Source organism: Camellia sinensis, chromosome 12 (assembly GCF_055761805.1).
Source record: "Camellia sinensis isolate YWXY chromosome 12, ASM5576180v1, whole genome shotgun sequence".
Taxonomy (NCBI): Eukaryota; Viridiplantae; Streptophyta; class Magnoliopsida; order Ericales; family Theaceae; genus Camellia; species Camellia sinensis.
Window position 1 is genome coordinate 149233055 of NC_138972.1, and position 24363 is coordinate 149257417.

Sequence of the window (24363 nt, forward strand, 5' to 3'; positions counted from 1 at the left end):
TTTCACATACATATCGTTCATTGCTATCAATTCATCATAATCATAAATGAAAATATTCAAAATTACATTTTCCTTATTTTAAGATCAATACATCAACATCCAACAAAAAATTAGTGTGTAGAGAAAAATCAAATTCAGATTAAAATTTGGCAATGCTTAATGAATCAATGTCCTTACATTGCCAGCTAGGGAAGACCAGATACATGGGATTTTTCTATGTTACAAAAATATATAGTTCTTGGGTACCATATCCAAAATTCACTTCTAACTGTTAGATTTGGATAAGGAAAAAAATACAATATTTAATTTATAATTATTAAAATCGGATACAAAAAATGAGGAAAACTTACCATTTACCAGACAATATGACTGCATATGCTTACCACATAACGTGACCTACTTAGGACTGAACTAACCTACTTACCATACAATGTGACCTTACTAAATAATTTTTTTTTTTTTCTTTCCAAGTATGATACTCAAAACCACTAATTTTGTATCATAGTTAGACCCAAACATATAATTAAGCTTTTCCGAGCCAACCAGCATAGCAGCATGACATCTCAAGTTTTAATAGGGTAGCCCTAGCTTCATTACGATGCCACCCTCAAAATGAACCACAGTCATTAAACTGCTAGTATCAAAAGACAAAAGAATCGTATAGATATTAAAATCAGTCTTCTCTCCTCTCGCCATAAGATAATTAAAAGCCACAAGCTGCAATGAAGTCAACATAAAAGAAAATACAAGCGTGTCTTCTATTTTTCTAAATAAATAAAAATTACTGGTAGGGTTTTAAGCAAGGCAAAAGAAGAGAGATGTAGACACAAATTTCACCTACCCATCGGAAGAACTACACGTCAGCTGATTGTGTCAAACTGTGCTCTCAAGGAACCCTTGTACATATCTGACACAGATTCAACAGTTTCAGAGAGAGCACTCTTCATCTCTAAAATTTTTGATGCCATATACTCTTTGTATTTTGAAACTGAATCAACCAATTGGAAGAGTTCTTGAGCACACATCTGGGTTTCTTCTTCATCTTGTATGATTGCTTCCTGCAACTTCTGTTCGGAACCCTTCAGGAAAACATATAAAAGTTTATCAGAATGTGATGGATGAACTGTATATTTGTCTTTGTAACAACATACTATCTACTTTGAAAAGTCCATTTGCACTTGGATTATCCAGCTTTATACAGAACCTTAACCGTCTAATCAAGGGAAAAAAACAGGGCCATACCTCCGAAAACACTGCTGCTTCTCTTTCAACAATATCCAGCTTGTGAGTGTCTGCTTCAACATCCCCTAAAATCTTTTTAGCTTCTGCTACACATCTTGAAGTATAGTCCTGCGTTTCCTTCTTCAATAAGTTCAATTGAGCTTCCACCTGACAAATTGATCATCAATGTAATGAAGGATCAACCTCAGACAACACTTCAAAATTGGATTTTGTTGGACACATGTTCATAGGCTTGGCCATGTTTGGGGAGTTGGCTATTTTAATAGGCTAAAATTTGTGTTTGGGAAGATGAGGGGATTTTTTTTGTAGTTGGATATGATATTTGCGAAAGAAAAAGTGCAATGATTATGGATTCGATGTGACATTTTATCTTATTGGCTATTTTAGCCTATTTTGTCTTTTTGTGAAGTTTTAAAAAGACAAATTTTAGCCTTTGCTAAACAAGGCCTTAAAAAGATTGTACAGTTTGAACAAAAATGCGTGTAATAAATAATGTATAATCTTTTTAAGCATTCTTAACACGTACCTAAAGGAAAACATAAACAAGACTTTTCAAAAATATATCCCAAGCACAAACATTAGAAAATTACAAATAGACGGGCAATGGTTACAAGAATTTATGCTTTAAAATCTAGTGAGATGCCTTGCCAATAAGTACTAAATAATGGTTTCATGACACGGATGGCTCAGGTGTCTCAACAAAGTTGAGAGTGACTGAGAGATTGTAGGCAATTCCTTAATTTAAGAGTACAAAGAGATGGGAATGGTCGCAAAGTTCATTCAGGATTTCAAATTTACTAGGTTCTTCTAAGATTTCTTTCCAAAAATAGTTCAAAATGTAAGTCTATGAATTGCAACGCCCTATGGAGGCCATTCAAAAGGAATAAAGTTTGTGTAAATTCAAACACTAATCATTCAAGGAAAGAAACAACGTGAAGAAAAGGGTTGACTAACATGACCTTTGACATACAATGGCATTGGTGAAGTCAAGGTTTGATCAAGTTCAACCACGTGTTCGCCAGTGAAGAGATGTGATACAGTAACGGTAGATGAAAATGTTAGGGGATTGGGATAGGCCTAAATTAACGTTGGCTAGTGTTGCAAATAGAGATATGGATCTACTTAATTTGACTAACAAAATGGCCTTTGATAGAGCCGCGTCGAGGAGGATTCATGTAGCTGACCCCATTTGATGGGACTTAAGGCTTGATTTGGTTTGGCCAATATTTTCATACCCAGGTTTTTTCATAGAAAAAAAAAAAAGAAAGAAAAAAACTGCTACGTAATTTTCCATTGTGCCAATATTTTCATGCCCAGGTTTTCATAGAACATAAATGGAAAAAAGTTTATGATACATTTGATGGCATTTTTTTTGCTACTTCAAGAAACATCAGACATATGATACTGAGGTTCAAACCACAGCCAGATGAGTGGGGGTGCAACGCTTCCCTACCACTGGGCAATCCCCATGTGCTCTACTTCGATGACATTAAAGTATGTAAAAGCACAAGTATTGGGAACTATGCAGAAATGCATCATTCATTTTATCTATCATATAAATAATGATGTGAAGAGCCATTTGCACTGCCCTTACTTCATCAATCCGGGACTGAAGTGCTGTTATACGGTTCTTTTTTTGCTCAATCTTTGCAGCAGTTTCAACTGATTGTTGCTGAAGAGAAATCAACTCCTCCAACTTTGCCATTGAGCTTTTCTTTATTTCATCAGCAAAGGAGGTAAGTGCAGGCTTTATTGTTGATTTGTAGTCAATCCCTAGCACTGCGGCAGGTGTGGATCCTTTGCCATTCAACACATACTGGAAACCATTTCCAAGCTTTAACCTGGAAATCTCCAATGAAGAAAACAACTTGTCAGATTCATTAATGATCGTACTTGGGGAGAATTACATGAAGTGGCAAGCATATCTTAATGTAACAAATTGCAAACAACAGGAAAATATTGCTTCTGTCATGGATATTGGATTTTCTCACTATTAAAACATTCTCCAAAGGAAATGATTTGCCTAATCTTTGCACAAAAATGACTAGAAATGGTAGTTAGTTTTTCTTTTCTTTCAAACTAACAATATGACCAAAAATGATTGTTGAGTTTGGTATATGACCCATTAGTTTCCAGATATCAAATAAGAGGCATAACCAAAACAGAAGCTACCGTGACTCAAATACATGCGTAGGAAATAATGCCTGAAAACAATTCTTTCTTTCTTTTATTCTTTGTTCAAATGTTTAAAATTAATCAAAACTACAGAAAATGCAATCTAAATTCTCCATAAGATTGTACACTGAATATGTTATTTGACTTTAACCTTGAGTTGGCTTCTTTATAACTGTAGATGTTGATTGACAGATAACCAAAAAATAAACCTTTAAACATATGTTGCACATATACCTGCAACAACTTTTATTTTTGTCAAACTTCACTCATTACTCATACTCTTTTTCACATAATTCTAACTTCTATTCGATTAATTAATGATATAAATAACAAAACTTGATTATATATATACCTAAACAGAAAAGGAAAAAAAAATGTCAGCAACCATAAGAAAGAACTACAAATACCACCAAATATGCATGTATTCTTATTGTTAATAATAATTGCAGTTCATTTAAAAACACATTGAACCAAAACAATAGTCTATATGAAGAAGAAAAAACAAAACCTCTTGATGGCTTGGTTGCACTCAATTGAAAGGGCCTCAAGCTCCTTAAACTTGTGCCCAATTGTCGCATCAAGATCCCAACACTTCTCCTCCCGCGTGTTCCTTGCAACCTCAGCTTCCCCGATATCTCTCTCCACCACTTGCAACTCCCTCTTCATCCTCTCCGCATCCCTCGCATTAATCCCTTGCAAATCAACCCTCTTCTTCAACTCCTCATTCTCCTCACAAATCTGTTAGGATCAAACACACACCCAGAAAAAATATCACACACACACAGAGAACACAATATTTACGTGGTTCGGCCCAATGCCTACATCCACAGACAGAAATGAGAATTTTCACTAAAATGGAGCAAAAATACAAATACAGAGGAGGAGATGAAACTCACTCAACTCACAGCTCTCACTCTCCAATTTCTGATATATATCACATCCTCTCCCTCCCGTCTCTATTTATACACAAAAGGAGTAGGTGGGAGAGCCTTCATTCTTGAGTTGGGTAGCCTCCATTCTTGACCCTTGCTATGGTTGGTGGCTGCCAAGCTTGACTTGGTTGGTTGCCTTCCCATGTTTTTCATGCATGTGGGTTGGAACAACAATTCTCCCCCTCCATACCCATATGCATGACTGACTTCTCACTTGAAGTCCATCCCGGCAATGTCTCTGCAAATTTCGAGTTTGTCTCTCGAGACCACCTTTGTAAGCATGTCAGCTGGATTCTTATCTGTGTGGATCTTGATTAGTTCCAATAACTGCTTGTCCATCACTTCACGTATCCAATGATACCGAACATCAATGTGCTTTGTGCGAGAATGGTACATCGAATTCTTGCTCAAGTCTATGGCACTCTGACTATCACAATGTACCGTGAACTTTTCTTGCTTTAATCCCAACTCTTGGAGAAACCGTTTCAACCACAACATTTCTTTCCCAGCTTCCGCTGCGGCAATATACTCTGCCTCGGTTGTGGATAAAGCAACACACTTCTGCAGCTTGGACTGCCAAGACACAGCTCCCCCTGCGTAAGTGAACAGCAATCTTGATGTAGATTTCCTACCATCAAGATCGCCTGCCATATCTGAATCAGTATAGCCTTCCAAGACTGGTTTAGCATCTCTAAAGCACAAACACATTTTTGATGTACCCTTGAGGTACCTCAGAATCCACTTGACTGCTTTCCAATGCTCTTTTCCTGGATTGGAAAGGAATCTGCTTACAACTCCAACCGCATGAGCAATATCTGGTCGGGTGGACACCATTGCATACATCAAACTCCCTACAGCGGATGAGTAGGGAATCGCCTCCATCTCTTGTCTTTCCTTCGTAGAGGAGGGACAAGAATTCTTGCTCAGCTTGAAATGATTAGCCAGCGGAGTACTGACTGGCTTGGCATCTTTCATGTTGAACTTCTCAATCACTCGTTCAACGTACTTCTCCTGTGACAGCCACAACTTTTTGGCTTTCCTGTCACGCACAATATTCATGCCCAAAATTTGTTGTGCAGGGCCTAGGTCCTTCATGTCAAAAGACTATAATAACTCCTTCTTCAGTGATCTGATTGTTGTGGCATCTTGTCCAACGATCAACATGTCATCAACATAGAGCAGAAGTATGATAAAGTTTCCACCGGGAAATGTCCTGACATAAACACACTGGTCTGCAGCAGTTCTATTGTACTCATGACCTACCATGAATGAGTCAAACTTCTTGTACCACTGTCTCGGCGCTTGTTTGAGGCCGTAGAGACTCTTCTTTAATCTGCAGACTAAGTTTTCTTTCCCTTTGACTTCAAAACCTTCTGGCTGCTCCATGTAAATTTCTTCCTTCAGATCACCATGGAGAAATGCTGTCTTCACATCCATTTGTTCAAGTTCCAAATTCAAACTAGCTGCTAGTCCCAAAACTACTCGAATGGATGTCATTTTTACAACTGGCGAAAAGATTTCATCAAAATCAATACCTTTCTTCTGCCCAAAACCTTTGACAACCAATCGAGCCTTATACTTGACTAGCTTTCCGCTGCCATCTTTCTTCAACTTGAACACCCATTTGTTCTGCAATGCTTTTCGTCCCTGGGGAAGTTTCACCAAATCATAAGTCTGATTCTTCTGCAAGGATTGCATCTCTTCTTGCATAGCTTGCTGCCAGTTACTCTTCTCCTTATGATTTTGAGCTTCTTGAAAACTTTCTAGCTCCCCCTCATCAGTAAGCAAAATATACTCAGAAGTAGGGTATTTGGTTGATGGCTTAAATTCTCTTGTTGATCTTCGTAACTGTGGACCAACAGTCTCTGGTAGAGGGGGTTGTGGCTCCCCCTGCTCAACACCCTCTGTTTCTGGATCTTCTTCTTCTAGAAATCCATCCTGCAACTCTACATCATTGACTGCATGCTGCGGTAACTCTTCTTCATCAGTGGCATGCTGTGATGGTGTAGGGTTTGGAATAATTTCTGAAACATCATCATCTTTGGGTTTGGCTGGTTGCCCAAAGTCTTCAAAGGTCTGGCCTTCTTGAAACACCACATCTCGGCTTCGAATGACCTTTTTGTGTTTCAGATCCCACAATCTGTATCCAAATTCTTCATCTCCATAGCCAATAAAGATGCATGGAGTGGCTTTGTCATCCAGCTTCTGTCTGTGCTCCTTGGATACATGTGCAAATGCTTTGCACCCAAACACTCTCAAGTGAGAGTAAGAGATCTCCCTTCCAGACCATACTTCTTCTGGAATCTGAAAATTCAATGGAATTGATGGCGATCTGTTGATCAAATAGCAAGCAACACGAACAGCTTCTCCCCAAAATGGCTTTGGTAGCTTTGCCATTTTGAGCATACATCTGACCTTCTCCACAATGGTTCGGTTCATTCTCTCGGCTATACCATTGTGTTGTGGGGTTCCAGGAACAGTCTTCTCATGCCGGATGCCGTGAGTAGCACAGTAGGCTTTAAATTCCTTTGACGTGTACTCGCCTCCATTGTCTGTTCGGAGACATTTCAGCTTCTTTTCAGTCTCCCTTTCCACTATAGCATGGAATGTCTGAAAATGCTGGAACACCTCAGCTTTGGTCTTTAAGACATAAACCCATACCTTCCGTGATGCATCATCAATGAATGCCAGAAAGTATTTTCTACCACCCAAAGATTCCACTTCAATGGGACCGCAAACATCAGAGTATACTCTACTCAACAACTCTGATTGTCTTCTGGATGATGAATGGAAAGCTACTCTATGATGCTTCCCAAACAAGCAGTTGTCACAAGGATTTAATTTTGCATCTTTGGCAAAGGGAATAAGTGACTTCTTTGCCAAAATCTGTAACCCTTTCTCACTCATGTGACCCAGCCTTTTGTGCCACAAATTTGGTGACGTCTCATCTTCTGCTGCGTTGAGACTATTTGAATTCACCTCCACATGAGTCTTGTATAGTGTGCCAATTGCCTGTCCTTTGGCTACCACGAGAGATCCCTTTTTCAACTTCCATATGCCTTTGCCAAAGTAGTTCTCATAGCCTTGTCGATCTAAGGCTATCCCTGAAATAAGATTCAGGCGTAAATCGGGAACATGCCTGACATCTTTCAACACCATCGTGCACCCAACTTTGGTTTGGATATGAACATCACCAATTCCCACAATTTTTGAAAAACTGGAGTTACCCATTTTCACTGTACCAAAATCTCCAGCTTGGTACGTACTGAAGAACTCCTTCTGGGATATAGCGTGGTAGGAAGCTGCTGTATCTACCACCCACTCGGTGTCGTTGTCTGACATATGGAGGCATTCTTCTTCTTCAACAGAGAATAATGCAATATCCTCTGAGACAGAAACTACAGTGGTCCCATCTTCGGTCTTTGGCTGTCTATTGCCTTGTTGTTGTTCTCCCTTCAAGGCATAGCAATACTTCTTTATGTGACCCTCCTGGCCACAATGGTAACATTTGAACCTTGGCCGGCTCGTTCTTTCTTTGAATTTCCCTCTGTCTTGAGATCTTCCTCTGCTGCGTCCTCTACTTTTGCTTCTTCCCCTGCCCCTGCCTCTACTTTTATTTTCTGTGACGAGGGCATGGGATTGATCTCCACCCATTTATTTCTTTCTTGCCTCTTCACTAAATAAGGCATCTGTAACCATGCTCATGGTCAGTTTCCCTTCTAGGGCAGAGTTGCTGAGAGACACCACCAATGTCTCCCAACTGTCTGGCAAAGAACTGAGCAGCAATAGGGCCTGCATCTCATCATCTAACTCCATTTTGACAGTTGTTAGTTGGTTCACCAAATTTTAAAACTCACTGGTATGTTCAGCAACAGAGATACCGCCTTTCAACTTCAAATTCACAAGTCTCCTCATCAGGAGGGCTTTGTTCCGAGCAGTCTTCGACTGGTACATGCCTTCTAACTTTATCCAGAGAGCATAGGCATCAGTCTCCTGGGCGACATGGTGGAAGACACTGTGATCAATCCATTGTCTGATCTGGCCAATGGTCTTTCGGTTCTTCCGCTTCCAGTCTTCGTCTTTTTCCGTTGGTGGTTTAACTCCATTAAGCTCAATGGGGTCAAACAAATCTCGGCAATACAAGACATCTTCCATTCTAGGCTTCCAAATGGCATAATTGGAAGCATTTAACTTTATCATAGAACCTGAAGTCGACGTTGATTCCTCCATCATACAATAATGATCGTTGGCTGAAAAAACAAGTTTTGCTGTGGAGTCGGGACTGGTCAAATTAGCCGGAAAAGCATTTCGGATTGCCAAAATAAAAACTTCAAATTTTTCAAAACTTATTTGCAAAATCTGATCGTACAGATGTGTCCGGAATACTCCAAATAGTCGGAAACCACTATTGGATCACCCAAATCGGATCTCAAATGGCTTAGATCAAGCCAAAACAGATTGAATGGTTCAGATGGGCAGAATCTGGTGCGCCTGCGAAGCACCTGATTATTCCTCCGGTTCTGCTGACGTCAGCGGCTCAGTCAGCGGCTTGGTCAACTCGGCTCCGGCTCGGCTTGGTGCGCGCGCGTGCTGATGGCGCGTGTAAAGCACGCGCTGTTCCCTCAGTCGTCTTCCTCCTTGAACCGCGCGTGGAGCACGTGTCTGCGAGTGGGATCACGCGCCGGTGCCTGAACGGCGCGTGTGGGCGCGTGATGAGAGTGGGATTCACGCGCCAACTTCCAGGGGCGCGTGGGAGCGCTTGCGGCCTCCGTTTGGTGTCTGTTTTATATTTCTGGACTCCTCTCGTCGAGTCCTTGCTCCTGGTATGCTCAAAATCGGATTTCGAGCAATACGATTTCTGGGCAGTTTCGAAACAATACTCTATTTTTCCGAAAAACGTACAACTTGGCTCTGATACCACTTTGTTAGGATCAAACACACACCCAGAAAAAATATCACACACACACAGAGAACACAATATTTACGTGGTTCGGCCCAATGCCTACATCCACGGACAGAAATGAGAATTTTCACTAAAATGGAGCAAAAATACAAATACAGAGGAGGAGATGAAACTCACTCAACTCACAGCTCTCACTCTCCAATTTCTGATATATATCACATCCTCTCCCTCCCGTCTCTATTTATACACAAAAGGAGTAGGTGGGAGAGCCTTCATTCTTGAGTTGGGTAGCCTCCATTCTTGACCCTTGCTATGGTTGGTGGCTGCCAAGCTTGACTTGGTTGGTTGCCTTCCCATGTTTTTCATGCATGTGGGTTGGAACAACAAAATCTTCTTGTTCTCCCCAACCTTCGCTTCCAATTCCTTCTCTTTCTCCTCCAAAACCTTCTCAACCGTCGTAATATGTCCATTCAACTGCTCGATCATCGAGTGGAACTTCTTCACATCCTCCACCAACACACTCTTCTCCTTCTCAAGCAATTCCTTCGCAGACGGCTCAGTCCTCACACTCTTCAATTTCGCCTCCAATTCCCTAACATTCGCCTCCACCAACTTCAAACTCTCTTCCACCGACTCCCTCTCGTACTGCAACTTCTCCATAAACTCCCGATCAAGCATTTCCATGGAATCGTCATCGCCTCAAATAAAATGCAAATAACTATTCATAGTATAAATAAGCATACTATTATCTTCGAAAAGCGATCGCACTTGTGACGAATCGTTCAAATGATCATTATACATTGCGACTTGAACAAGCCAGTGAATTACAGCGAGGAGATTGGGCCATGAGTGAGGAGTACCAGGGGCTCTGAGAGCGGACTTGTTGAGTTTAATCGGACAATTGAGGTGCTTGAGAACTACGTAGAGGTCTTCTTCGAGTTTATTCGAAGGGAATTCGAGGCGAGAGATGACGAATTTTAGGGTTTCGGTGATGTCTTTGGCGGATGGGAGAGGGGGTTTGAGGGAGATTTGGGGGGAGTGAGAGGAAAGGTAGGAGTTGATGGTTCGGAGGGCGGAGAGTTGGTCGCTGCGATCGGTGATTGGGACGGAGGCGGAGCGATTGATGCTGCTGCAAAAGCTGACGTCGGAGTCGCGACTGGTGGTGGTAGCGCCGCTGTGGAACTGCCATGGATCGGCGGCGGTGGGGGTGGGTGGTGGTGGTGGTGGTGGTTTCCGGTCCGGTGCGAAGGAGTCCTTCAGACGGCGGCGCCCGGTTCTGGCAGCCCTCATTTTTGGAGATTGTGATGGAGTCCTCTGCCTGCACTAAAATTTCCTGCCTGTTTTCTGGTGACGATTTTTTGGGGTTACCCTCGCTCTTTTCAAAATAGTTTCCCAAACCACCAAAATTTGGAAATATTTCCCAAGCCATTCACGGTTCGTTTGGCAAGTTGGTTGGTGGTTATTTTAGTCATCAAAAAAAAAAAAAAAGTTATTTTAGTTATAACAAATAAAATATCACATTAAATTCATAATTATTAAATTATTTTCTCACAAAAATAGTCAAAAAATTCAAAAAATTCTTCACAAATTAAGCTTTTTAACCCAGACTAAAATAGTCAAAAGAGTAAAAAAAAAAGTAAAAAAGCAAACCCACTTCCCAAACGGAGGCTAGTCTTTTTTGAATTTATTTATTTATTTGTAAGTTGAGTTTTTTATTTTTTTATATTTTTTGTTTTAGTAAAATGTTTTAAAATTTTAAATAATTTTTTTACTTTTTTAGATGTATCTAAAAAATAAAATATTTATAAAAAATCAATAAATAAACAAAAATAAAAAAAAATACTAAATTCTTTTATTTCTTTTGGTATTTAGTGAGTTTTCTAAATATTTTTTCATGAATGTTATATTTTTTAAGTACATTTTATGTTACATATATCTAAAAATTAAAAACAAAAATGTTTTGAATATTAAAAAAATTCAATGAGAACCAAAAAATATGAAAAAATTGCTTGGTTGGGAAAGAATCCGGATCCTCGGCCGCCCTACCCGGCAGCCCCCTAAAACGACGTCGTTTTGGGGGTTTTTTGTTTTTTTTTTCTTTTCTTCTTTTTCGTTCTGGCTTTCTCTCTCTTCGAAACCAGAGGGGAGGGAAGAGGGAGAAGAGGGAGAAAGGAGGAGGGAGGAGGCTGCGAGCTCGCCATCGCAGCTCGTCGCCTCGCCGCCGGCCGTCGCAGTCGTCCGATCGTCGCCCGATTTGGATCGTCGCAGCAGCTGCACCGCCGTCGCTTTCGCCTCCTCCTCATCCTCCTCCCCCACTGGTTATGGCCCCCTTCAGTCCGGCCCTTCCCTCCCTCTTCCTCCTCCTCCCTCCCTCTCTTCCTCTGCGTTTTTTTTTTTTTGAAAATTTGCCCCCAAAACGACGTCGTTTTGGGGGCTGCCGGGTAGGGCGGCCGAGAATCCGGACTCTTTTCAAAAAACACTTTTTCCAGAAAATTTTACTTTTTTTTTTTTGTTTTTACTGAATTTTTTTAATATTTTAAGCGTTTTTATTTTTTATTTTTAAGACATAGCTAACATAAATATACCCAAAAGATAAAAAAATTGTGAAAAAAATCTTTTAAAAATTCACTAAATACCAAAAAAATACAAAAAAAAATACGAGAATTCAGTATATATTTTTTATTTTTTTAAAATATCTTTTAACAATTTTTTTTACTTTTTAGATACATCTAAGTAAGGTGCATCTAAAAAAGTAAAAAAAAAATGTTTAAAATTTTAAAAATATTCACTAAAAAGAAAAAAATACGAAAATCAAAAAACTCAATTTTCAAAAAACTTAATCCAAAAAATTCAAACTAAACATACCGAATACTTTTTTAAAAAGTGTAAAAGAAAAGTGTATTTTTGACTTTTTTTGTTGTTTTTTTTTAAATATGTACAAAAATAAAGAGGTGATGTGACAAAAATAAATTAAAAGTTATAAAATTATTTTATACCCACTTGCCAAAACAAACCTTTATCCTAAACAAACTGAGCTTTTATGTTTAGTCTTTTTTTTCTCTCACTTTGGTAATTTATATTTTAAGTTTTTATTAATTTACTCTAAAAACTAATTTGTATTCAAAATTAGACAAAAATGACATGTTAAAAACCATGTAACATACCAAAAAAAATTAAAAATTAAAAAATTATTATATAACTCATAAATTTGACACAAACTTAAATTTCAATATAATATATTTTATATCATATGGTAGTTAACATGCCATTTTTTATTTTGAATATAAGTACGTTTTGGAAGTAAATTGACAAAAACCATGAATAGGTAAAGTGTGAAAGTGTCCTAATATAAAAAGGACAAGTTTGATCCCATTACATCTCAGTCATTTGACATTTTGAAAATTACATTTTCATTCTAGTGGTTAATAGTTTCATTTCACAGCCCCTTACTTATATAAAAGATAACAACTCCTACTAGAAAAATAGAAAAAATTACATTGAAAAAAAGGTAAAGCAAAATAAAAGAAAAAAAAAAGTAAAGCAAAGCAACAAAAAAGAGAGTACATGAGTTTAATATATTTATTTTGCTTAAATAATTACGATAACTAGGGTTAGTGTAATTTCCCAAATATCAAGGAATGATAAGTATTAAATCCCTTTACCTAAATATATTAACATTAAAATTTGAATTGCTTAAGTTGTCTCTTTTCAAATTTAAATAAAATTAATTTGAGTTAAAATTTAAAATTGGCCAAATTCAAAAGTTTAATATATATATATATATATATATATATATATATATATATATTAAAAACAGTAAAAAAAATAATATATATATATATATATATTATAAGTCACATCTTTATTTTAATTTTTTTACATGTTTTTTTATATAAAATTAAAAAATTAATTAAAATAATGGATAAATTACAAATATACCTCCTAAAATTTCTTTAAAATATAGATTATCTCCTGTGATTTGAAAAATTACGAATACCCCATTGTCATGATTTTTTATTTAATAGAATTAACTAAAAAAATAAAATTCATAATTGTTCACCTATACAATAATAAAATTATCTAAATTATTAATTGAAACATATTTATAACATCGTTAAAAACTGTTAATTAACTTAATAATTTATTAATAAAATGGTCAATTTTTTATGAAATATATTTATGATTTATCCTAAAATAATTATTTTTCAAATGAGACCTAATTATCGTATATTATTTGACATCTTTTGAACTAGGGGATGCACCAATAAATCCCAAATTAATAACTTATACACTGTTTAGTCCTAAAAGATTTTTTATAGACTGAAAGGTCCCATTACAATGTTTCAAACATTAGATTAATGTTTCGAACATTAGATTTCGAACATCAGATTAATGTTTCGAATATTAGATTGATGTGCAAATGAAACTAAATGGAGCATAAGAAAACTTTTAAGACTAAATGGTTCAACTTTTCAAAAATTAGGACTTATGAATAAATTTTCCTTTGAACTATATGTCCATCTAATAATGAATTTAAATGGGTTCCAGCCCATCAGAACCACAATCAGGCCCGAAATCACACGAAGCCCGGCCCACGTCAACCCAATAGATCCATCCTTCCCTCACTTCACCATCTCCCACATTATAACTCTTCCCCCCCTCGTGTCTGCAAACCCACCCGCGCTTGCTCTCTCTAAAATTTCGTTCCCTCCAAACCCTTCCACACAACAAAAAAGAGTAAACACTTAGAAAATTGAATTACAGAGACAGAAAATCGAGTTTCGATTAGGGCACCGTCATCATCATCGTCTTCATCGATTCTGAAACCTAGCAATGGGGAAAGACGACGATGAGATGAGAGGAGAGATAGAGGAGAGACTGGTAAACGAAGAGTACAAGATTTGGAAGAAGAACACACCGTTCTTGTACGATTTAGTCATCACTCATGCTCTTGAATGGCCTTCTCTCACTGTTGAGTGGCTTCCCGATCGGGAAGAGCCGCCGGGGAAGGACTACTCGGTCCAGAAGATGATTTTGGGGACTCACACATCCGAGAACGAGCCTAATTACCTCATGCTCGCTCAGGTTCAGCTTCCACTCGAAGATGCAGAGAACGATGCCAGACATTACGATGACGATCGGTCTGATTTCGGTGGATTTGGCTGCGCCAATGGCAAGGTACAGTGTGTAATTAATTGTTTGCGTAGCAATTGTTTTTTTGAGTTTTAGATTGATGATTTACTTTATGAACTGATGTGAGGAGTGATTGGATTGAGAAATCGAGAAGCTTTATTTGGTCATGTGAAGAATTTGGCAGTTTTAGGGTTTAGGGTTTTCTTGCAAATTAAATTAGTAAGAACGGTTGCTTGGGTAGTTAACTTGATATTTGTATTCAAAAGGTGAAAGATTTAAGTGTTTGACACTCTCTGGGGTGAGCTGATGGGTGAGCAATGTAACCCAAACCCTAACCTTTTTTAAGGGGTAATTCTGTTAGTAACAATAACATTAATTATTTGGGATAGGGATAAGATTGACGCCTGTTTGTTTTCAGAGGTAGAACGGATAGGGTGGGGATTAAGTAAAATTGCGTTTGTTTTGATGATAGTTGTTAGTGTAAGAATTGTTAAATTATTTTTATATAAAATAATAAAACAAATAAAAAAATTTAAACATTAATGTTCAAAATTTTTTTTCCAACATGTAAAAAATAAAAAAATTTCTAATCCCCTCACTATTTTTCTAATACCACCTTTACCTCCTCCATCTCAATCCCCCGTTCAACTTCCATCTTAATTTCCTTCTCCATCCTAATTCCTTCCCCAAAAATAAAACAAACTCTAGAATCTATAAATTGACTTTCTTTATGGAAATTTAGATTTCTTTATTGCTTTTAAAACATAGAATTACCTAATATAGACTCGGGAGATTCAAAAATCTATTCTGTTCAATGTCTACATGGGTTTTGAATTAATTGGTTTATGTACACAAATTTTAATTAGTTAATTCAAAATGAAACTATTCAATTTGTGCCACCAAGCAGAACCTAAAGACCTTTTTCATTTTATGGCTAAATGGTGATATAATTTTATCTTAGGTTCAATTTTTTCTGACTATGGAACTTTGGTATTCAGAACCTCTATATGCTATTTTTGTTTGTACATCTGTCACATGAATGCATGTAAACTTATGTTATATGTACTGATAAGCTATGAAGCTTTTTGAATTTTAATTTTAAATATTTTTATTGCAGGTTCAAATAATTCAACAAATCAATCATGATGGAGAAGTTAACCGAGCTCGTTATATGCCCCAAAACCAATTTATTATTGCCACTAAGACGATTAGTGCTGAAGTATATGTTTTTGATTATAGCAAACACCCATCGAAGCCTCCTCTAGATGGTGCATGCAGTCCTGATTTGAGGTTGAGGGGCCACAACACTGAAGGATATGGTTTGTCATGGAGTAAGTTTAAACAGGGTCATTTGTTGAGTGGTTCTGATGATGCCCAAATATGTTTGTGGGACATCAATGCGACTCCTAAGAATAAGGCTCTGGATGCCATGCAAATATTTAAGGTACTTTTCTCTGTTCAAGGTCGACATACTATACTACATCATGTTTAGTTTGCCTCAAACATGTGACACAGTTTACACAGCATTCCTTCAAGGCTACAAGAACTGAAACATCTAGTAAATCGATGCATGCACTGAATAAGATGTGCTAGCTAGGAAAAACAATGTATTTTGTTATCTCGTAGTAATCATAGTACAGAAATAAAATTGTTGATTGGTGATTTATAAAATTTGATATTTGCTGAAACAGGTTCATGAAGGTGTTGTAGAAGATGTAGCATGGCATCTGAGGCACGAATACTTGTTTGGTTCAGTTGGGGATGATCAGTATCTGCATATATGGGATCTCCGGACTCCATCAGTCACCAAGCCAATTCAATCTGTAATTGCTCATCAAAGTGAGGTCAGTGTCCAAAGTTTCAGAAGTCTATTGGATGCTTAGATATGCACAGACACATTCATTGAAATGGTTCTATTCATGATACATGTACATAAGTTTGGATGAACTGACACATGGTATAAAAGGTGTAATACTTTCACCCCTTGATGATTTTTTATAGTGTCAAATTTTGAGTAGGGATACCCTTTTCTCCCTCTTGTCATCTTTTCATTTTTCCACCCCTTTTACCATTACCAAATGGAGCAAGGTCTGTTAAATATTGCAGCATGGGTAGGCAATTTAACAGAAAATTAATTTTCTGGTTGGAAATTAAACCTGGCTTGAAAATATTTTGTTTAAATTTGAGATAACTATGTAAATTCTTTTGAAGAATAAGTACAAGAACTGCAGTTCATGTTTAGTTCATGTTTGGAAAAGGTGTACATGCTTTGTGTGCAGTTCTATCCCCTTATGAACAACTTCTAGCCACAGGTGTACATACTACGTGTGCAGTTCTATCTTATACCCATTACATATATACACATGTAAATAAAAAGAAATATAATTGAGAAAGTTTAGAGGATGTTGCAACATTAACGAGATATTGTTTGGGAATTATGGGTGAGACATGGTTTTGTGGATAAGATTCAGTTTTTTAGTGTTACACAGCCACAGCTTCAAAAAGACTTATACACCAAATTAACATGTTCACTTTATACAATAGTATATATATATAATAATGGATGGGATGCTGTGGGTGAGATTATGTTTCTTTGGGGTCATGGTGGTGAAGTTGTGTTTTGGAAAAATCTTTTGATGACATAACCAACTAGAAAACACAGGAACAAATTCTATGTTTATTCCACTCCCCTTGACGATCTGTCAGACCATCAACAATGACAAATAGTTTGTGGCCTACTCAATCATTGTACTAGTTTTCTTTTCCAATTATCATTTGTAGACTCAATACTTTTTTCCTTTTGTTATGTAAGCTCCCTAGTTGCAGGGACACTTGTTTTGAGAGGAGATTGTTATCTCTATAACTCAGATAGATGCTAATTCTGGCATTTGTTAGACGTCACCATTGTTTATCGTTTCTGCTTGGGCTGGATTGACTTGTAGATCTTTATTGCTTTCATACACCTCAAGTGCACCCTTGTTTAGCGTATCTCTGAAATGCAAAATGCTGCTTACATTAGCTTACATGGACAATTTCATGTTGCACTTTTTTATTATTTTTTTTATATATTTTAAATTTTAATAAATTGGCATATTTAAAGATGTGTGTTATTTCAGTTTCCCCTAATATTAACTTGTGATAATTTATTTTCTTCATGCGTCGGACCGCAAACTTTTGTTGCTTTTGATTCTGACGTTCATATTAAACTACTTTGCTAATGTACTGGAAATATGAGGTTATACTGTTGAATGGGATACATTACTTTTTCCCCCCTTCATTTTTTGGTAGGTTAACTGCTTAGCTTTTAATCCCTTTAATGAATGGGTTGTGGCGACGGGCTCTACAGATAAAACTGTGAAGTTATTTGATCTTCGCAAAATCTCCACAGCTCTCCATACCTTTGATTGTCACAAGTAAGAGTGTTCTTTCCTTGGCATTTTATTTTATTGGACATTTTTGGAATTGTAGAGCTTAATGATTTCTTTTGTCTTTGCCTCGAAGAGTATATTAGATTTTCTTAAGCATGTGCGCATATGCAAGCATGCACGTGTTAATATTGACTAATGGACCTCAATTTTTGCTGTGATGTACAATAGGGAGGAAGTTTTCCAAGTTGGGTGGAATCCGAAGAATGAGACCATCCTAGCTTCTTGTTGTCTTGGGAGGAGGCTTATGGTGTGGGATCTTAGCAGGTTTGTCCTCAAAGAACTACTAGTTATTTGTTGCTGTTATTTATTGTTTCCTTTCTTCTTCTTCCTCGTGTTCGTGTGTGTTCTAAATAACACCAATGCATCCCATCCAGGACTGAAATCTAGATGTCCCTCTTTGCTAGTGGTAGGAGATACCACTTAAGCTAACAGTTGATGGTTTGTTGGGGTTAATGAATGGTTTTTTTTATTTATTTGAAAGTGTTTTTAATCTATCTTTTGCTTTGTTGCCCGAAGTTTTGATCTTTACTTTGATATCAATGAAATGCTTGTTGCATGGGTAGCAAATGGCCAGTCGTGGTTCAGAACAGAAGATATGTTAAACAATAACGATATAAACACTTTAGTTTTGGCCTTCCTGATTTTATTGGTCTGTAACACGACTTAACGGAAGATTCCTTCTTCAAAAAGATCCCTAAAGATGGTAGTGCCAAGCATATTGTTGTGCTGACTGAAATGGTACCCATAAGGTCGAGAACTTGGGTCTTTGGACCAAATAATTTCAAGGTTTTGGAAATTTTTTTGGCCCAAGAAAGGAAATAGTCTGTTAGAAACTCTGAATACATAGCCTAGTGATATTGCTACTTTGGATGAATGGGAACTTTTTTCATAGTTTTCTTGATCATAACTTCAAACCATGTAAGTATAATTTTGAGACTAACCTAGTACTGAATGCCAAGGACAACAAAGTTAGGTTTTGTTATATGGTTGGGAATAGCATCATAAGTTGGCTTACTTAAGTCAAAAAGTTCTAGAGCACTAAAATGATTAAATGGTGTTACTGATACACTGGTGGATTTGTCATTGTAGTTTGAAACTTTTATTCATGGCCTGTTTGAATATTGCATGGATTGGTGTCTTTTACATTATAGAATTTGGATTGAAATTTTTAGTTTGTGTGAAGTCATGGCTATAAACCTAAGTAGCAGAAATAAATATTTGTCAGTTTTTGAGCGGGAAACAGTAACATTATTAATTAAATAAAAAATATTATCCAGCCATCTGTTGATATACTTAGGTGTTGTTTGGTTTATGAATTTGGGGAGGGATTTGAAAAGGGAAAAAGAAATAGTGTGTAAAATTAGGTGAAATGTAGGTATATTTTATTTACGTTTCACCAATCGTTCCTCGTTCCCCTTCTAAATCTTTTTCTAAATTCATGAACTAAATGCAACCTTAATGATTTATATTAACAAGATAAAAATTTACATGTGGATGCAGTAATTCCGATCTGCTAAAGCTAAATAATACTTATAATTCTTGTTCTTTTATCATTTTGTTTGTAGCAGAAATGTCCTGATTTATCAGAGCATCTTTAGGACATGAATTAGTCCGACTGTCATTGGGTTCCCCAAATGAAGTGGTGCTACCTAATGGTTATTCCAAGTAAAAAGTATATTTTGCCTAGATTGTTGATCTTTATTTTTTTATTATTATCTAGGATTGACGAAGAACAGACACCAGAGGATGCTGAAGATGGCCCATCTGAATTACTCTTCATTCACGGCGGTCATACGAGTAAAATTTCAGATTTCTCATGGAACCCCTGCGAAGATTGGGTTGTTGCTAGCGTAGCCGAAGATAACATACTTCAGATCTGGCAGATGGCAGAGAACATCTACCACGATGAAGATGACATACCAGCAGATGAATCCACAAAAGGTTCCTAGTAGTTCCCATATTAAAGAATGCTCAATCGTGAGCCAGAAAAAAATATAGTAGATTCGAATCATCTTTTTCCTTTTTTGGTGTATTGTTGTGTACCTTCATGATTTTCACTGAACTGAACTGTAGTGTTATAATTTATGCAGTCTTGGTTAGCAGCAAACTTGGCTTGTTATCTACTGTGATTGTCCCTTTTCCACCCACCCTCTCTATTCAATGTGATACTTGGACTAAACGGCTGCTAACGAAATAAATGCTTATAAATTATTAACATTATAAACTATTATCAATTGTAACAATATAACAATCTAAATCTTAAAATATTCAAATATTAGAATGAGTTGTATAGTTTATGTATATCTAAAATTATATAAATGAAGTATTAATTATTTTAAATATTTTTAATACCCACCAACTCTTAAAACTTTTTTTTAAAATTAAATTAAGGTGGTAAATTAAACTGTCACTCCTAATGCATGACTATTTTATCAGTTTGGTCCTTGCAGAAAATATTCTATCACTTTAGTCTATAACCTATTAGATTCTTCCAATTTTGATCTAAATTCTAAGGACGTACTTTTGAGACAAAAAAATGTTAGGTGGGTTGGGTTAATTTGGACGCAATTCATATTTGGGAATAATTCATGAAAATAAAGTCAATTACATTTTTATCTTCTAAAATATTGGTGTTTTGATAGTTTCATAGTTAATTTTTGGGCAAATTACATATACCTCTCTCGAGGTTTGACTAAATTACAGATATCTCTTGAAGTTTCAGAAATTACATCCTGCCCCCTGAGATTTGTATTTTCATAACAATTTATCCCCTGAGGTTTATATTTCATAACAAATTACCCCCTAATTTGTTATATAAATATAACATTCAGAAGGAAATTTATAATTTCTCAAACCTCAGGAAATATTTATAATTTAACTAAATTTTAAGAGAGTATATGTAATTTGTCCTTAATTTTTCACTCCCTTCCTCATTTTGTTGTTTGACTAAAAAAACATAATTTCTATCAATCACACCCTGTCACATCATTTATGAAAATATGATCTTACAACACTTCCACTCCCCTCATTTCTCTCTTCCTCCATGTACTTTCATAAAAATGTGTTTTCTCTTTTTCACATTTTCCTAAAACATAATTTGTCAACATGCAAATTCTTCATTGGACTATTTTAAGAAGTGAGTTAAAAGTCATTTTTAATTTTTAATTCACTTCATTCTCTTATAAAAAAGTTAAAAAATAACTTTTAACAATTTTCTCAACACATCCCATTATGTATATCACTTCCATTTGTCACCTTTCACGATTTGTCTATTTCTCTCTATCTTTTATGTTCTCTTATGTCCTCTTTTCTAAACCACCGCTACCTTTTATTAGGAGTGTTAAAAATGGCCTGTGGCGGTCTAAAATTTATCCGCGATTCGAGGATGGATTTGGTCTGTTTAGATTTGTTTGGGCCCAAATTCGAGCCTAGCTCAAGCCCCTAGGGCAGGGCCTGGACCATTGTTTTGAAGCCTTGCCCATGGCCTAGCCTATCGGCCCGCTTAAGGCCCACTTAGGGCTTGGCCCGAAGTCCAACTTGTCCGAGACCCAGTATATTTTTTAATGAAAAATAATAAAATTTTGATAGAAAAAATTTAAAAAAACAAAAAAAAAAATAGTCCGGCCTATCCAAGCATGACCTAATCCCGAGGCCAGGCCCAAGTCCATTGTCCCCGCCCACCAGCCCACCTAAGGCCTGAATACTCCTGGGCTTGGGCCCTAGCTGAGGCTTAGTTTTTTGGCTCGTGGGCCGGCCCAACCCGGTCTGAATTTTGACGAGAGCCCGCGAGGCCCAGGTGAGCAGAATCAGGTCAGATTTACATCCCTATCTTATGTTTTACCTCATCTCCTTCTAACTCTCATTTCATCCTCCAACACCGTTTACTTGTATTTTTTATTTTTGCTTGATACAAAATTTATTTATGTAATTGGATGATTCGAGAATGAATTTAAAAGTAATGTTCAGTATGTTTGATTTCAATTTTTAAAAAATTGAGTTTTTTATTTTTCGTATTTTTTTTTATTTTTAGTGAATATTTTTAAAATTTTAAGTAATTTTCTTTTTTACTTTTTTAGACGCACCTTACTTAGATGTATCTAAATAGTAAAATATTTGTAAAAAAATATTTTAAAAAATTAATAAATAAACAATATATAAAAAAAGTACCGAATTTTCATTTTTTTTTTGGTTGTATTTTTTGGTATTTAATGTATTTTTTTATAGATTTTTTTCACAAATATTATATTTTTTAAATCTATTTAGGGCAAATTACATATACCCCCCTCGAGGTTTAGCAAAATTACAGATACCCTTGAGGTTTGAGAAATTACAGATACCCCCTGAAGGTACTATTTGCATAACAAATTAGGAGATAAATTGTTATGAAAATATAAACCTCAGGGGTTAATTTGTTATAAAAATATAAACCTCAGGGGGTATCTGTAATTTTCAAAACCTCAGGGGATATCTATAATTTAGCTAAACCTCGAGGGAGGTATATGTAATTTGCCCATGTATTTTTTATGTTAGGTGTGTCTAAATTTTTTTAAAAAACTACTTAAATTATTAAAAAAATTCATTAAAAATATTAGAATATGAAAATAAAAAAATAAAATTTTCTGAAAATTATTTTTTTTGAAAACCACAACCAAAGAAGCTAGTTAGTTTTGAGATTATATGTTGAGCTTGAACTTAGACTGAACTGTGACACAATTTAGTTTTGCAAAAAAAAAAAATTAAAATTAAACACCAAAGTGAGTGAATTTTTATTTTATTTTATTTACTTATTTATTCATTAGAGATCGCCTGTGTCTGAAGGCACTATCTAATAAAATTCTTATATTACAATCTATGTGTTGCAAAAATGTTAACGACCATAAAAATGTTTTATGAAAAGTGTCTCAAAATTGTGATCAAACAACCAAAAATGTTTAGGATCAATCAGTCGACCTACAAATGCTAGATGATTTTTCGTAAAACTACTTAAGAGAAATTATGTAGTATACCCAAACAAATATAGCCCTAAATAGTATATCAAAAAAAAAAAAAAAAAACCAAAATCAAGTAGTGTGTGGTTTAACTCTGATACAGTCGAATTCACATGTGAAGTGAATTTAAAACATACATTACTTTTATTAACATTTATTTTGTGTTTGAATTCTTGATCTATATATTATTTTTCTAAGTATTTTTTTATGTATGAAGTAGCTGACATTACTTGATAAAGCCACTTTTTGGGTGAATCACTTCAATTTCGTAATTATTGTTCTTAAAAAGCAACTAATATGCTATTTCTAATATTTTTTATTTATCATTAAATTAGAGCTACCCTAAATAAAATAAAGGGGAGAAATGATGGGAAGTGGTCAATTGTATACGTCTAAAAAAAAAATAATTAATAATAATAATAATAATTGGAAAAAGAATTCACACCAATAAAAAAAAATCTCTTCTAATTTTATATGTAATGATATGACAAATTACATATTAACTTTGGATTTATTACAAATTCAATCATGTAACTCAACTCCATTGCGATGTCATTGCAAACGAATTGTAAATTCCAAAGTGCAAGTCTTTAACATTAATCTGGAAGAGTTACCCTCTATCTTTCCTAAACAAAATTTTTTGTTCTTTCAATTAAAATTTGCCGAGAAACAGATAATTAAATGTGTTGCTAATAATAAATTTAAATATATAAAATAAAACATCATTTTCTTATGGAGAGTTATATAATTGGAAAGATCCCAAAACTAAATTAAATACGACAATAATTCCATGTACGCATAAAAATCACAAAACACATGTATACAAAATCAATATGCAAATTGATTCTAGATAATGTGAAGACTACAACCATAATGAATTTAAACCACATTAATTTTTTTATATATAAATTACGAAATGTATTGTAGTACTCTTAATGGTTCCATTCAGCAGAGCACCATTTGGGTCTAACCCCAAATAAGACTTCAGCTACATATTTAACAGTTCTTGTCAGTTCCTTGATGTTGTATTGGGATATTAAATTTGTGGAAAAATAAAAAGAAAGAATAAGTGAACAAAGTAAAAGCTCATTGCCAATCTAAGATATCACTGGATCCATGGCTTAAACATGACATGTGTTGATCTCATAATGATCAATGCGAATGTCTCAAATATGCATATCAAATTTTCAACAGACTATTACATCTGGAACCTAATGATTTTTACCATTTCAAACTCAAGAATGTGTAGCCTCATTTTTCCATATAATGTAAAAAGGTGCTTTAAATTTTAGTTACATCCACCAATGCAAGTTCTCCTTGAACCTGCATATATGACATTCTCCATTTCTATTTGTACATCAAAATATACGTAAATTCCAAGGGACTGACAAAAAGATATATAATCAATTACAAAAATTGAAAAGAATAGCCAAGATATCGTGCATGATGAATAAATTACCATCAACCAAATGAACACAATAATCAAATTCAAAATCCAGAATAAATAACCCAATTGAACCAATTAAAAAAGATGAATCTTCACCATTAATTAATAAAAAGTA

General features: G+C 35.6%; 2 protein-coding genes across 2 annotated transcripts; one reads left to right on the top strand and one right to left on the bottom strand.

Moving 5' to 3' along the window:
* Positions 1-663: 663 nt before the first annotated feature.
* LOC114295502 (kinetochore protein NDC80 homolog) lies at positions 664-10602 on the bottom strand. The gene is given in 6 exon segments (XM_082897714.1): positions 664-1079; positions 1243-1389; positions 2837-3083; positions 3926-4146; position 9558; positions 9635-10602. Coding segments are annotated over 6 exon segments (1743 nt in total). The 5' UTR covers positions 10543-10602; the 3' UTR covers positions 664-860.
* A 3216-nt stretch (positions 10603-13818) lies between these two features.
* LOC114295495 (histone-binding protein MSI1) lies at positions 13819-19920 on the top strand. The gene is made up of 6 exons (XM_028239729.2): positions 13819-14430; positions 15503-15829; positions 16077-16229; positions 17674-17798; positions 17982-18077; positions 19534-19920. The coding sequence occupies exons 1-6, from the start codon at positions 14086-14088 to the stop codon at positions 19760-19762; spliced, it is 1275 nt and encodes a 424-aa protein (XP_028095530.1). The 5' UTR covers positions 13819-14085; the 3' UTR covers positions 19763-19920.
* The last annotated feature ends 4443 nt before the right edge of the window (positions 19921-24363 follow it).

Bases quoted from the DNA above. Each gene is read 5' to 3' on its own strand.
- LOC114295495 (XM_028239729.2), top strand. From the start codon at position 14,086: ATGGGGAAAGACGACGATGAGATGAGAGGAGAGATAGAGGAGAGACTG. The intron at 14,431-15,502 runs GTACAGTGTGTA...TTTTTATTGCAG, and splicing joins TTGGCTGCGCCAATGGCAAG to GTTCAAATAATTCAACAAAT. The intron at 15,830-16,076 runs GTACTTTTCTCT...TTGCTGAAACAG, and splicing joins ATGCCATGCAAATATTTAAG to GTTCATGAAGGTGTTGTAGA.